The 14,480-nt window shown below is 44.7% G+C and overlaps 1 protein-coding gene across 2 annotated transcripts in view; it reads right to left on the reverse strand.

Annotated features, from left to right (window-relative positions):
• IPO9 (importin 9) overlaps positions 1-14,480 on the reverse strand; it is a 39,670-nt gene that overhangs the window by 18,500 nt on the left and 6,690 nt on the right. Inside the window, exons 2-8 of one of the 2 annotated variants that reach the window (XM_054087509.1) lie at positions 10,153-10,214; positions 9,411-9,497; positions 8,258-8,459; positions 7,723-7,811; positions 7,350-7,436; positions 5,597-5,716; positions 912-1,012 (exon numbers count right to left, since the gene is read on the reverse strand). In XM_054087509.1, coding sequence (XP_053943484.1) covers positions 912-1,012; positions 5,597-5,716; positions 7,350-7,436; positions 7,723-7,811; positions 8,258-8,459; positions 9,411-9,497; positions 10,153-10,214 — 748 coding nt within the window. The remainder of the gene's footprint in view (positions 1-911; positions 1,013-5,596; positions 5,717-7,349; positions 7,437-7,722; positions 7,812-8,257; positions 8,460-9,410; positions 9,498-10,152; positions 10,215-14,480) is intronic. The other variant, XM_054087510.1, reaches the window with a different exon arrangement.

The raw sequence follows: 14,480 nt of genomic DNA on the forward strand, positions 1-14,480 counted from the left end.
TCATTTTATTTTAACAGATGTCTAAAAAAACCAACACCTCCAAAACCAGCTGACCTTGGAACCAGACAGCCTCCACTTGCTCCAGCACTAAGGCAACTTTTATGGTCTCCCTGCCTGTTCTCACTCTACGAGCGCCTATCATCCAGCAAGCATCAGGATTCTGAAACACAAGAGTATGCAAGCAGCTTTGACACAAAAAGGTCTAGATCTATGCTCTCTAGAACGGTCATTCTTTTTAAACTACAGAGGAAAAGCTCAGTCAGCTCCCACGCTATCACCACGACGACCATCCAATTCTGCTGTTTATACCAAAAATTTAGCAAAGGCTACCAGAAGGCTCAGTGTTCTGTAATGGTTTCATTATAAATGTCTAAAAGGCAACTTTTGGATTAAGAACACAGGAAGATTTCACTTGTCAGTTTGCAAGGACTGGGAAAACTACCAAGAGAACACCTCTCCCATGGCCAATTGTGCAGTGAAGTGATAAGTTATGAAATTTAAAAGGCAAATCAAGTTCAGCAGCAAGTGTAACCAGCCACTAACAGTGCTGTGCAAGGGATATTGCAGATTCTCTTTTACCTGAAGTCTTTATGTTGTGTCTAGAAATGTTTTTAAGACTATTTTCACTGAAGAGTACCAGAAACAATGCAGAGATATGCTATAATTCTGCAGCCAGGATAAGACAGGCTCTCGCATCATTCACATATACAACTTCTAAGCTAAAAGAAACTTAGTGGAGCCTACGAAGTGACAGAAATACCCAGTACCTCTACACCAGAGGTGCCTGAATCCTGTCTGAACGCCCGACTACTCCACATCCCCAGCTCTTCACCCATGTCCAGATCCTTACTGTGTATGAGACAGAGTTTGTCTTGTTCTGTTCTGATTAAACCATTCCCTACAAAGGATATAAGGCGGCACTTTCTGTGAGGGTGTTCCAGACAATGGGCAGGATCTGCTGCATTGACGAAACCATGTGCTTCGGATAGTTTTTCACAAGTGCTGTCACAGCCTGGAACAAAAAAGGATACCCATGAGAAGCAGAACCAGGGACAACCAACAAACACTCAAATCACAGGCTGCTGTTTCATTAACAATTAATGATCCAATGTCTTCCTGCCACCAAGGTCTCTCCCTCTAACCACGCAGTCCCTGTTCTCGCACAAACTCTAACAGACCCCTTTGAAGATTTGCTGTTCTGCACAGCTCTGGAAATGAAGACAATGCAGTAAGCTGGTGGTAAGGGACAGAGTCCAATCGAAAGTACATCACTGCACAGCACTCTCTGGACACAATTTTCACCTGGGAGCTATCTCAGAAAACAAACTCTGATATAAGTAAAACCAGATCACAGCCTATTTCCAGGGAATAGCTGCAGGTGAAAACACAAATCTAGATCAATTCTCTCATCTATTTCAGCGACAGCCACAGGCAGCTGTGCCAGACCAGCGCAGGGGCTGCTCTGGGAGCAGCTCAGCAGCACCAAAGCAGATCACGTCTGGGGAGTTTCATGAAGCTGAGCACCCTGACTTAGGGGAGCCCTTTCACTGACACTTCCCAGACAGCTTCTGGGATCCTGAGGAGTTGGGAGAACTCTCACTCTACCTAACAGGCACGACCTCCTCCTGTAGGGGCACAGCTCTTGTTATTTCATATTGGTTACAGAAAAGCCCCCCAAACTGACTGGCAGCCTTACAAAATATGTGGGTCTACATTTGTTCCTACTTACCCAACACTAAACTCAACAGTTTGTCCAGCTTGTTTGTAGCACTGCATACATTAATAGAAAAGAAACCAAAACAATTCACCTTCCAGAAAAAAAACCAGCATTCTCCTATCTGTACTGCAGCTACTGTGTCTGTCACGAGTGAACAGCCAGAGACTATCCAGTCATAGAAGTTGGAGCATGAGTCATTGAGGTGACAGAACTATTACAAAAAATTCCTTGTGACAAAAAACAGCTTCCAGGGAAAAAAACCCCCACTTTATGCAGGTGCTGGCAGAGGATCTGAACATGATCTGCAAGAGTGCTGCACACACACCAGCCTGACTGGGGCCACAGCAGCATCTAAAGAGATGAGTTCCATACGCTGCTACTTATGAACCCCATGCAAGTTTCTCTAGCCAAGCCAATCTTGCAGGAAGCTTTGCTAGAGTGACAAGAGAGTTCTTCAACTCAACAGTTCTAACGACAGAAGGCTACATTTGCAAGTTCATCAATTTCCTGAAGTGTAAGTCATTAAAAAAAGAGCACTCGCTCCTGCCAAATGTTATATTTCAACCCCTGGCCTCTCATCCTCACAATCCCCCTGCTTGTTTGGGCTAAAAGAACCGCTTCACAGATCTCCTCCTCTGCCAACCCCCATCTACTGGTCCACCACCTATTAAATCCTCTAAGAAAATCCTTATCCATTTCTCTTCAAATCAAACTGCTTCCCAAGCAGGACTTTTAAAGGCCAAGCCCCTGCCTGCATTCACACCTGTAGCCGGAGTCACAGCACTGGCACCAACAGCTCCGCTGGGGGAGCAACATGACAGCTCCTGAGCCCCTTCCAGCTCCAGAACGCTTCCAGCCCCAGAACCCTTCCAGCTATTCTGCAAGCAAACATCATACTGTCTCATGACTATTTGCTCAGCACCTCCTTAAAGTCACTGTATTAAAGCCTTTTCTAGCTTCGCTTCCTGCTTGTGTCCTTGGACAGAGAAGGAATCCCCAGATATGGAGATATAAAGCTTAAAATACATGGCAGCAGCAGCAGGAGGGCCTGCTAAAGGTCTGCTTTGCTTGTACACTTAGAAAATCTACCCCAAGACAGTGGCCACCGCCTTGTCTCCATCCAACAACAAAGAGGGTATGATTCATTATTTTTTCTAACTAATTATTTGTTCCAACAGCAGGAAAAATATAAGCATAACTCTTATAGCTCAGGCATTGAACGAACAGATTTTAAGCATATGCAAAGAAGCACCTCAGCAAGGCCGCAAGATACTTCAAACTGTTGGTTACATGGCATTCTGGACATGAGTACTGCGTGCGAAGTACACCATATCTGCGCTCCCTCGCTATGTCATTTGTCTTACTTCTGTTACCTGTCATGTTTAAGCACTCCTGTTTCTCTCAAAACAATTAACAGTGGTGTGCCCAACAACCACATTGGACTGGAATTCTAGAACCATTTAGCTGCAGCTCATTCATCCTCGGAGATATCAAATTAATTCACATTCAACTATCAAAACAATAAATAACACCATGGGTATTTTGTTCGAGCCCTCACAGTTGAAAATATTTTTGTTGTGGTCAAATCTCCCATCTCTAGGGGCTAAAGGTGCTGACCCTCCTGCTGATAACTGCTTGTAAACTTGTGACCACACTTGGGAAGACTGGGGACAAATCAGAATCGCCGGCTCTCCATGACATGCCCCAGTCTACTCACTTTTTTGAACAGGACAGCTCTCCCAGCACATCAGGCAGATGTGCATACTTCAGTGTTGCTCGTTCAGGCTTTCAACACTGTCCTGCAAAATGCTCTTATATGGAAAGCAAGACATTTTAGGTTAAGGCTGCCCCTGATTTCTACCGAGAACTCCATGAACGTTGGAGTACAAAGCTCTTGAGAGACAGGGAAGAAAAAAATCCTTTCTGTCATTTGCTGCACAGCACTTCATCAAGGAAACAAAGACAGGACTGAGTTCACATGTGGCTGAAAATGTACTGTTTTAAAAAGTCTCAATTCCCTCCATTGCATCAGCATTTCAAGGAGTTCCTGTAATGATCTCTGCAGAGCTGGCTTAACCAATCCCTTGAGGTCCCTTACTTCTGCATTACAATGACTATAAAATCCACTTTTCTGCAAGGGAAGGCAATTGATGGGTCTTTCACCTGAATCCCTTTTCCCTTAGAAAATGGGTATCGTCAGCTTAGAAACCCTAAGTGACAAAATCATTAATTGCCCTGAGCCAACAGCCAGAATACTTATCTCTGCAAAAACAGCCTCCTACAAACCACTTGTCAGCACCACATCTTCTGAATTTACTTTTTAAATCCATATTGATTTTCTGTTGTCATTGATGCCACCCAACACACAACAGTGCACTCAGACAGAATTCCTCTCTTGTACTGCCCCCACCTCGCAGGGGCCCAGAGCAGATGCCCACACACGATTCAGGAATAGAGCAAGAACATGATGACATTTCCCTCAACACTTTCCCAGCCTGTCACATCTTTCAAGAGGCCACTGCTGTGTATCCGTGCAGACACAAGTACAAACAGCTCCAGTTCCAGTCAGCACCGCTAAGGAAGTAACTAAAAAGGCTGTGGAATGTGTGAATACAACAAGAACAGAACTAGTCTATCGACAGAGGGAAGCCACCAACTACAACTGCTTCCCCTGTAGGCTGAAAACTACTTCTACATACTTCCAGATGTGTGTATCTGGAACCAGAGATTCAGACGTTCTCGAGCCTGTTCTAATCAAGAATACACCCTGCAGTGTGTCACAGTTTTGCCCTTCATGTTAGTGTTCCTACATGTAACCATCCTGGGAATCCCAGTGCACAGCCAATGGAAAGGGAAAAAAGCACAGGAGAGACTCTCGCAATGGAACTTGCCAACATCCTACCCCAAACTCCCTTCCATCTGGTGCTGCTCCTGCTGTTTCCAGTGTACGATACCTGTGATCCCTTACTGAGAACTGACAGGATGCCATAGCCCAGGGAATGCCACGTTTAACAGGACCGGGAAAACAAGTTCCACAACACAGACCTCAGTGGGTGCTAGTTTGTATGATACAATAGCATCCTCCCAGTATTTATTTACATGGCTCCAGCGCAAAGCTGGTCATTATGAAAAACTCTGGATGCTTGTCTTTAATAACTCTTCCTTGCTTTCTTCAGGCAATGTGGCTGGACGGGCCTCAGCCAACTCTTCAGAACTCTGTGACCCAAGTCCGCCTTTACCCGGCTCACGTGCCAGCAAACAGAAGCGCTGGATTTGACTCTGCAGCTTATGTTTTTTGAGCTCTTCATGCAGGCAAGTGTTCACTGGGACTCCAGGGCCTTCCCAGCTGCTGAGGGTTCTACACACCTACACTGGCACTCTTGTTCCCATGCATGAAGCTACACACACAGAACTCTGCAGTCTAATCTTCTTCCTCCAGGAAACCAGGCGAACAGAAAGATTTTCCAACTCTCTTTGGCAGGGATAATTTAGCCTTTAAGCACCTGCACATAACAAGCTTCTAAAACTTCATTGCAGCAGAATTCTTCAGAAAAGACAGATAATTTAACTACTGAGTATGGTGTCAAACAAGATGCATCCAAGTCTTAGATTAGCAAATGACAAGGCCAGATCATCCTATGGATCAATCCCTATGGATAAATTTATGGACAGATCCCTATGGATCTCATCATAGGTGTTTCAGTATAGGCGAAACAATTTATTTCGATCTTGTACGGTGCTGAGAGCCAAAAGACTTCACTATTCATAACATGCGCAATGCTTGGAGAGGTGACATGTGCTCAACGGTCTCTGTTTTCCAGCACATCTGACAGTGTATTGGTGTTCCATTCTTTATCTAATCAGGCTTATGTGACTTACCTTTAAGACTTCCATCTTAAACCCACTGTCTGATGTAGGTCCATCAGGCATTTGCAGGGCCTGAACAAAGGCCTCCGTGAACTGCTGCACCACAGGGAAAATAAGGACTTTGGCCGCACCCTGGTTACAATCAATGCAAACACAGGTGAATACCACACACAGAACCCCTATGCCTGACAAGTAAAGCTCAGAAGCAAACAGCAACTGCACTTTTCTGCTACAAAGCTGAAGAGGGACTCGTGGCAACAGCACAACATTGCGAAGTCACATGAAATACTTGTTTCAGATATCACTTGGCTCTTTCCTTATGCTCGGAACTAAGCTCAGCTGAATCCCACCCTTCAAAATCGCATAGCACAGGCTGATACAAAACACAGCTACATCCAAGCTAATGGCTTCAGACCTTAGATACAGATCCAGACAATCCAGCCCAGAGAGTTTCAGGAGCAGCGTGCATCCTCCTAAAGAGGCACTTCCATTTGCCTGGATGAATCATGCCCTGCTCCCTTGGACTACGAAAGAAGCCTGGGGTGACCATATCACACTCCAACCACAGTGAGCCCTGTGGGCAACGTTTATCTCCCTCAGAGCTACTCTCTCCCAAACCAAACACTCTTTGTGAGCTGAGCATCAACAGCTGGCCTGAAGATTACCACGGTGATTCTTCCTAGGAAAATGCAGTAAATATTTTTCCAGATGTCGAAGCACTCCATAAGCAGTGCTTGGCAGAACAAGTAATGCTGGACAAAAATAATCTTTTTGAGAATATTCCTCCTAATATCATAGCTAGGGCAGTAAAGTTGTATGCTTAAATAAATTACGAAATACCACTTCAGTGATTTCAATATGAGAAGTTCTGTTTACAATGTAAAGGAGACTTTCAGTGCTCCTCCAGAACAAGACCGTGGGGAGCTATTGCTGTCTTTTGGACACTGGCTCCAGCTGCATGATATTATTGCATGAGTAACCTTGTCAGTGCAACAGAGATAGGGTGTAATTATCAGAACATCCCAACAGTCTGCACTGAATTGCTCCCTGTGCAAACAGGGAGGAAACAGCAGATACAGCCACTCAGCAACAATCAGCCATGAGACTGAGAGCCACTCTTTCCCACCCCTACTCCCCAAAAAGAACAACTTATTGTCTGGGCAGTGCAGGGAAATCCACTTGTCAAAGGCCACATAAAATGCAGGTGTGCTCAGAGCCAGACAGGAGACTTGTGTATTAAGCTCCTTATTTTCAGTGTGGGTTGGTTCTGCCCCACCCCCGACCCCCCTGAGCTATTCTTCTAAAATTTTGCTTGGTTTCTACCACCCCTTCAGGAACAAAAAGCTAACATGCATGCCAGAGCAACCGATGAAGGTCCAGGACTTTTAGCCAATGCCTCACTCAAGGGCCAGAACACACAGTTCACTGGGGGACTGGAAGCCATGACAGGGATTTCCGAACAAAGGAATGATAAACCATCTCCTCCCGACGCTGACTCCCGTTTCTCTGAGCTGTTACAAGCATTTCTGTTTATATGTGACAAGTTAATAATGGAATTATGAATTATGGAAGCCAAGTCACAGTATGAAGGCATGCACCTAAAGGAGGAGTTAGCCACTTTGCATGTGTTAAATGACTCCCTCTTCCCCACAACTCCAGCTGACAGCGTACATAACTCTCCAACATCTCACTTTCATCTTAACAGTTGTTTAGAACCTTGCTCAGTTTGAACTCAGTGATGCTGTGGGGTAAGTTAAACTCTTGCCTTTTCCAGTTCTTCCATGTTACAGATCATATGGGCACATGTGGTAAATATCTCCACTGCACGTGACCTTGTGCGAATACCATACACCTAGGAAAAAGTTTAAATAATCGATCAGGAACACAAGATACTTTTATTTCCTTTAATTTTCTTTTAATTCTATTTATTTTTTGCTTTAACTTGATTCTCTTACATTATCACTGGATTCAACATCTCTGCTGAAACGTTAGCAGCCATCAACTATCACATCACCAAGAAAATTCTCAAAGTCAACTCATACTGCAGTACAGCTTAACCACTAAATCTGGAGTTTCTCTGTTCCAAGAAACACTCTCACTAATGCCACTCAGCACCAACTCAGTAATGACGGTCATACCTCTGCCATTGTGAAGATCTTGTACATCTCTGGAAGAATAACAGGAGCAACATGCGGCATCTGTGTGTCCGTCACTTCCCGTGTAAACTCTAGGAGATGGAAATAGAAGGGAAGTTATTACAAGAAAACAATTTTGTAGGCAACAGCGACCACTTAGTCTTTGGGAAACAGTAATAATGTACTGAAAACACAGTGATTTGTCCTTGACTGATTAGTATTGTCTGGCCTACCCACGGCAACCCTTGAAGGCAAGTGGAAAAATATCACACTAAAAATCGCAGGTTATCTGTAGAGGTGTCGCAACCAAACTTCCCTCCAAGCTATAATGTGTAGCACAGAGCCTTCTTCCTCAGCTTCCATGACATCTGCTGAGCATGCAATTCAACAGTGACCGACAAGCATCATGCCCAGCAGAAGAGAAGCAGCAAATTCCAATTTTTTTCAATTTCGAGTGAAAAATGATAAGATATGAAGGCAAGAAAAAGCCTAAACTGCTTCTTCCATCAGCCTTGCCAAAGCTCCCGCATACACGTACCCGTAAGCACTCTCATGGCTCCGTGCACCGCATTCACATCTCCACTAACCAGCATCTCCATCAGGAGGTTGAAGAGCTCGGGCCAGGCTTCGGGCCAGTCCCAGTGGGCTATTGCCGAGACTGCGTACGCAACGCTCGAGCGCACTTTGCTGATGGATTCCCTCAGCCCATTGGGGAGGAGCTCCCTAATAGCAACTTTGGCCTGTAGGAAATAACATTGTTTAACAAAACATACCCAGTCATAAAACAACTTAATAGAAAGTGATACCTATGACTTTATTCCGATATTGAGTAAGCACTGTTTCACAAAATGAACACTCATGAGATGCAAAACCTTGCACGCTACAGCCCATAAATTTTTACAGAAAGCTGCAAGATGGGCTTTACCATCACACTCTTCTCGCACAGAGCGCTCGGGCAAGCGTATGTAATTGCAGCTCCCAGCTGCAGTGAGACAGGATGTGGATATCCACGTGGGAGACACCCAGAGTTAGACAAGACAAATCCCAGCTCCAGTATCAGGGATGACGTTTGCTTACTTTGGAAGATTTTAGGAAACAAGAACCAGTCACACAACCCAGAAGGGACAGGAAAAAAAAAAAAGCCCGCACTTCTGGGGCATAATTCACAGTATCTATTTCAAGCAACTCTATCTGGATGGGATGAATCATCTGGATGTGAAAGATGCTCCAGTCACAGTGGCAAGGGGCTGGAATCTCTGGCCATTTTAGCTGTCGGATACTCCTACTGAACAGATTTCTAATGAAACCTGCAGAACTTTACACTAGAATTTGTCATGGGAAAACAGTTGTTAAATCCCAAGCTGAAAACCATGTGATTTAGCAAAACTCTGAAAAAAGACTGCCAGAACCAGTGTTTGTAAAACCTACAAAGCAGCTTTCTTCTACTCTTGCACTTAGAGCAGCAGAAATATTAGAGCTGAACTTCTCCTACAGAAATTAGCCCAAGCTTCTCAAGCCATGTGTTGTTTTAAGCAACCGAAACCAATTTTCAAAGTGGAAAATGTCAGGAAACCTTAACTGAAGCCATTAATCCTCATAATACAGAAGGGCACTGACACAAGGGCCATCTACAAAAGTAATACTCGATAGATGAAGTGTCTCAAAGCAGAGAACACGAAACCAAATCTTACCCTTTCCGTGGTCTCTGGAGGTCTAAACTTTTCTGACTGAGAACACCAGTGAGTTTCCACATACTGTTTCAGAATGACAGATGCTAGCTGTATTAGAAGAGAGGCCAGGAATCAGGAACAATACTTGCAACCATGGTGTCACCCCGACCTGTTTGCTTTGACTTCCATCCCATCATCCTGCTTTTAGACCAGTGACAGGGCTTGTCAAAAATGCAAAATCTTCATGAAACAGACCAAAAAAGCTATTGCAGTGAAAAGATGAACTGATGGCTATTCAGTGAGCACCAAAGCCTTGTACAGCACTGACACAAAGCAGCAGCTTTACTTTCCCACCTTTAAAAAGGCACACAATATGGCCTACATGGTAACTAAAGAAATACAGACCTTCACCTTCCTTTTCCAGGAGAAAAACACCTACAGAAATGGCTGCTGCAAAGACAAGTCACACCTCTGCTTGCTGATGCTTCCCATCCACCCAAGAAACTGTGCTCATTCCCAGTATAGAACTGCCTCAGCACCAGGTTCAGTAAGTCCATAAAGCATTATTTTCTAAAAAGGTAAGTTTATAACACCTGAATAATGTTGAAAGAGAGCAAGTAATGACTCTAGAGAAACGTACAGGAAAATGGAGATGCAGTAGTGGAAAGCTACCTCCAATTTCTCACCTGGAAATGTGAGAGAATATTCTAAACAACAACGAAACTGCTGTCCAAATTCTTTCTACAGTGCCAGGTAAACTCACCTGACGGATGGCCAGAGCTCCCTGGGGATCTACAGTCAGTTCTGCTAAATGAACACCAAATTCTGCAAGCAAAAAAAAGAAGGAAAAGAAAAAAACCATGTTAGTATCATAACTTCTATTCCCACACAGTAAAACTCATCAAGATATTTAGAGAAAGACATCATACCAATGGAATGACTCATATGTGGGAAGGAGAAGACAATTCCAAAGTGTAGCTACTCAAATGAATCATGAACATGAATTCTACCTTGTGCTCTCTGCACAAACTTCATTTATTTTCCCAGCACCTTATTTCTTTTTCTCATTAGCAAAAAAATTTTGCAACATCAGTCAATAATGAGAAAATTATTTACAGTTTCTTAAAAAAACAGATCTTATCTACAATGTAAGGTCCTTGGTCCAGCCTCTACACGAGGGATGCATGAATAAGATCCAGGATGAGTTGAGACAGAAGACAGTCAGCCTGCAGTCTCCATCCGGAGAGTGGTTTGGAAACGTGACTTTAGCTGTCCCCAAACACACCCTATGACAGCTCAAAGTGCCCCATGCACTTTCCTGAGCAAACTCTGCCCAAGCACTGACACCAGGAACCGCCTGCACCATCTTATGGCCCGCAGGACCCTCACCAGCAAGACATTTGTCCACAAAAAGCAAGAGTTTCTTCAGCTGCCAAGCAAGTTCTGTAACAGAGGCAACACTGAAATGCTTGTACCAATTCTGTTGATGACCGAGCACAGGAAATCACAACCAGGAAGAGCAATAAACCCATAAGCCTTCATAAATTTGCTTAAAATTGCACCTTTATGTTCCAGATAGCTGATAACTGTGCTAAATACTTTGTTTAACTTCACCAGTCTGCTTAAAGAACGCACTTGTCAGTCTTTACTTCTTGAAGCTGTGGAGCAGAAGGTATGCCCCGAGGGCCCACCAGCACACCCTGACTCCCATGGACTGCTGCAATGTGCTGGCAGCACCTCCAACAAAACCAACTGAAATCCCTTCTCAAAAAGAGTTCAGTCACTTTCCTCAGCAGCATATTTAGGTGCCTCACACACGTGGTTATCTGAGTTTCTCCTAACATTCACCTTGCTTGTAAGAGGCTTTTCTGGGCTTGGAGATAATTGCCGCTCGCTTTCCCATGCTTGCACTAAACAAGCCCAGTTCCTTCAACCTTTCTTCATAGATGCTGCATTTAAAAAAAAAAAAGAGGAAAAAAACCCTATTATTCAAGCTGCAAAAGCAGGGAGCCTCATTCTGAGAGGTACTTAACCTAATACGCCTCTGCAGCAGTAATTATCCTTTGAGTTGTCTGCAATGCTGCAGACTTGAATATCGCATTGTATTTCAGCCACATTTTCAAAGGGCATAAATGAACTCAGAAGCCAGAAAAAATGGAACCTCACACAGTTGCAAATCTCTACTACCCCTATTTTAACATCTTTACATCTGTTTGCACACAGGCATTTGACTGTTCCCCTTTACATACGGTAATCTGCATTTGATTTACAATATTTATTCCAGTGATTTCAGGCTACATCTCCCATTTTCCAACCTCTGGTTAGTTCGCTCTCCACACAGGCCGCAGTGCCAGCAGACTCGAGGTGGCCTCACTACCGCAGCGACCCAGGGTTCTGTCTCACAAGCCCTACGGTTTGACAATAAGCCACTGATAATAAAGGTTTTCAGCCAACTATGCGTCTTAAAAGCATTAGAAAAATGTATCTTATCAACTGATAAATGACCACTGTGGCAAATTCGTATTGGGAATCCTACTGAACTCACATCATGCCCAGCTCTTGCTTGTTTAAGTAACAAGCCAGCTCTCCCGTCAAACAAAACTTATATGGAATTATCAAGAACAGCTCATACAAAACAGGATAGGCTGTGTAGCATCTATTTGCTCTCTGCAACTACCTGAAAGGAGGTTGCAGAGAGGAGGGTGCTGGCCTTTTCTCCAAGTGTCAGGGGACAGGACAAGGGGCAATGGCCTCAAGTTGCGCCAGTGGAGGGTCAGACTGGACATCAGAAAAAAATTTTTCACAGAAAGGGTCATCAGGCACCAGCAGAGGCTGCCCATGGAGGGGGTGGAGTCCCCAGCCCTGGAGGTATTTAAAGGACAGGTAGATGAGGTGCTCAGGGACATGGTTTAGAGGTTGATAGGAATGGTTGGACTCGATGATCCAAATGGTCTTTTCCTCCCTAGTGATTCTATGATTCTATTTATCCCATTATGTTATAGACACTGGCAACTGTTTAATGAGCAGGCCCAAGAATCCTTCCAGGGACTGAAATTCCCCTGGTTGTGGCACAGGTCACTGGCTCCTCTTTGGTCAAAGAACCGCTTTACTACTGGTTATTGCCCAGCTGGCGAGGGACTTGCTATCTTTATCATGGGTAACTGTGGTTCGAATGCATCTCTTGTTAAGTGCTTCCTCCACTTATATTTTGTAGATTTGAGTCATCCGAAACGTCAAGTCTTCTTCCCAAGACAAAGTCTGTAAAACTAAAACAATCAGAAACTTTTAACAAAGGGCCTGGCACAGGGAACACTTTACAAACCCATTTCCTCCCAGGTCTGCTTATCCTCGATATCAGTGAAGCCCCACTCTCCTCCTTCACAAACAGGCTCCATCTGCCACAAAACCAGTTCACATAATCACTTCCCTCCCACCTTTTTTGAGAAATGAAGCTCGACAAAACAAAAAAATTGTATTAAGCAAGCTGTGAGGAATAAACGAGCAGGGTCTTCTACTGAATGAGCACACTTCCCACATCCTGCCTTGTTGAACTGGACCAAGCACCAACGGAGTCGGGCTCAATGTGCCCACACAGAGCTGGTTCGGGAGCTGCGATGGGTCCCTTTAGCTGTCTTTGCCAGGGCCGGCAGAGGAAGGGGCCATGATAGCTCTGCAGCCGGCCCAGGTGCATCCCTGGCCAGTCCCACACTGACACTCCACAACAAACCAGCATTCAGTCTGCAGAGACCAGAGCTCCCCATCGCAAACAGAGTTCCCTTTACCCAACATTTGCCCACCCCTTGGGCATTGCAGTCTTCAGCTACACCGGCGCAGACGTTCTCCACAAGACTGGTTTTCGATATGATCACAAAGTAATTTGGGTTGAAAGGGATCTCAGGAGGTCACCCTATCCATCCTCCTGCTCACAGCACGGTAGCCACGAGGCCAAACAGAAGCAGTGTGTGGAAGGCACCTACAGACAGACCAGGAAAACACCAAGCAAGTACCTAACGCTCAGCCATAGCTTTTATTCACTACAAAAGGGCTTCTTTGAGGAACTGCTTCATCATCCACCATGATGCTCAATGATTACTCCAGAAGGACTCTTCTTTTTAGCAAACCTCTGAAAAATACAACTGTATTTTGCTCACTTCTTAGCAAAGTACACAAAGATGAAGGCCAGTCAGCTCTGGCATCCGCAATGGCTTTAGGCATCTCACTTGAAATCCCTTCTTCACAGCTTCTCACTTCACTCAACGTGTGTCTGCAGCATTCCACAGCGCAAATAATGGTATTTGCTGCTGTGAATAACTTTTCTTCCTGAAAGTCAGATATCACACGGCCCAACACAGCCATTTCTTGTTTTGATTTCCCCAGTAAAAATTTGGTTCAATGTCACAAATGTTAAGTCCTGTTAAAAACTCAGCTTAAATTATCCATTCACAGGATTTCCACCCATTTCTGCCCATCATCCACTCTGTGATTCAATTTACAGCCAAGAGACCATCACACAACCACATACTGCAGTCAGGTTTGTGAATTCTCCAGAATCTCTCCTTCTACATGACACTTTTTTTATGCCATAAAAACATAGAATTACTTGGTTAGAAAAGACCTCTGATATCATAGAGTCCAACTGTACCTGTCCACTACTAAACCAGATCCCTGAGCACTTCATCCATCTGTCTTTTAAACACCTCCAGGGATGAGGTCTCCACCACTTCCCTGTGCAGCCTCCGCCACGGCCCGAGAACCCACTCCATGAAGGCATTTTTCCCAATGTCTGATCTGAACCTGCCCTCGTGCAACTTGCGGCCATTCCCTCTTGTCCTATCACCTGTCATTTGGCAGAAGAGAACAACATCCACCTCACTACCACCTTCTTTCCAGGAGCTGCAGACATTGATGAGAAGTCTCCCCTCAGCCTCCTCTTCTCCAGGCTAAACAGCCCGAGGTCCCTCAGCCGCTCCTCATAACCCTTGTTCTCCAGACCCTTCTCCAGCTCCATTCCCTTTCTCTGTCCCTTTTTCTTTCTCCAGCTCCTCAATGTCTTTCTTGTACTGAGGGGTCCCCACCCGAACCCAGGACTCG

The sequence above is a fragment of the Cuculus canorus genome, chromosome 24, assembly GCF_017976375.1.
Source record: "Cuculus canorus isolate bCucCan1 chromosome 24, bCucCan1.pri, whole genome shotgun sequence".
NCBI lineage: Eukaryota > Metazoa > Chordata > Aves > Cuculiformes > Cuculidae > Cuculus > Cuculus canorus.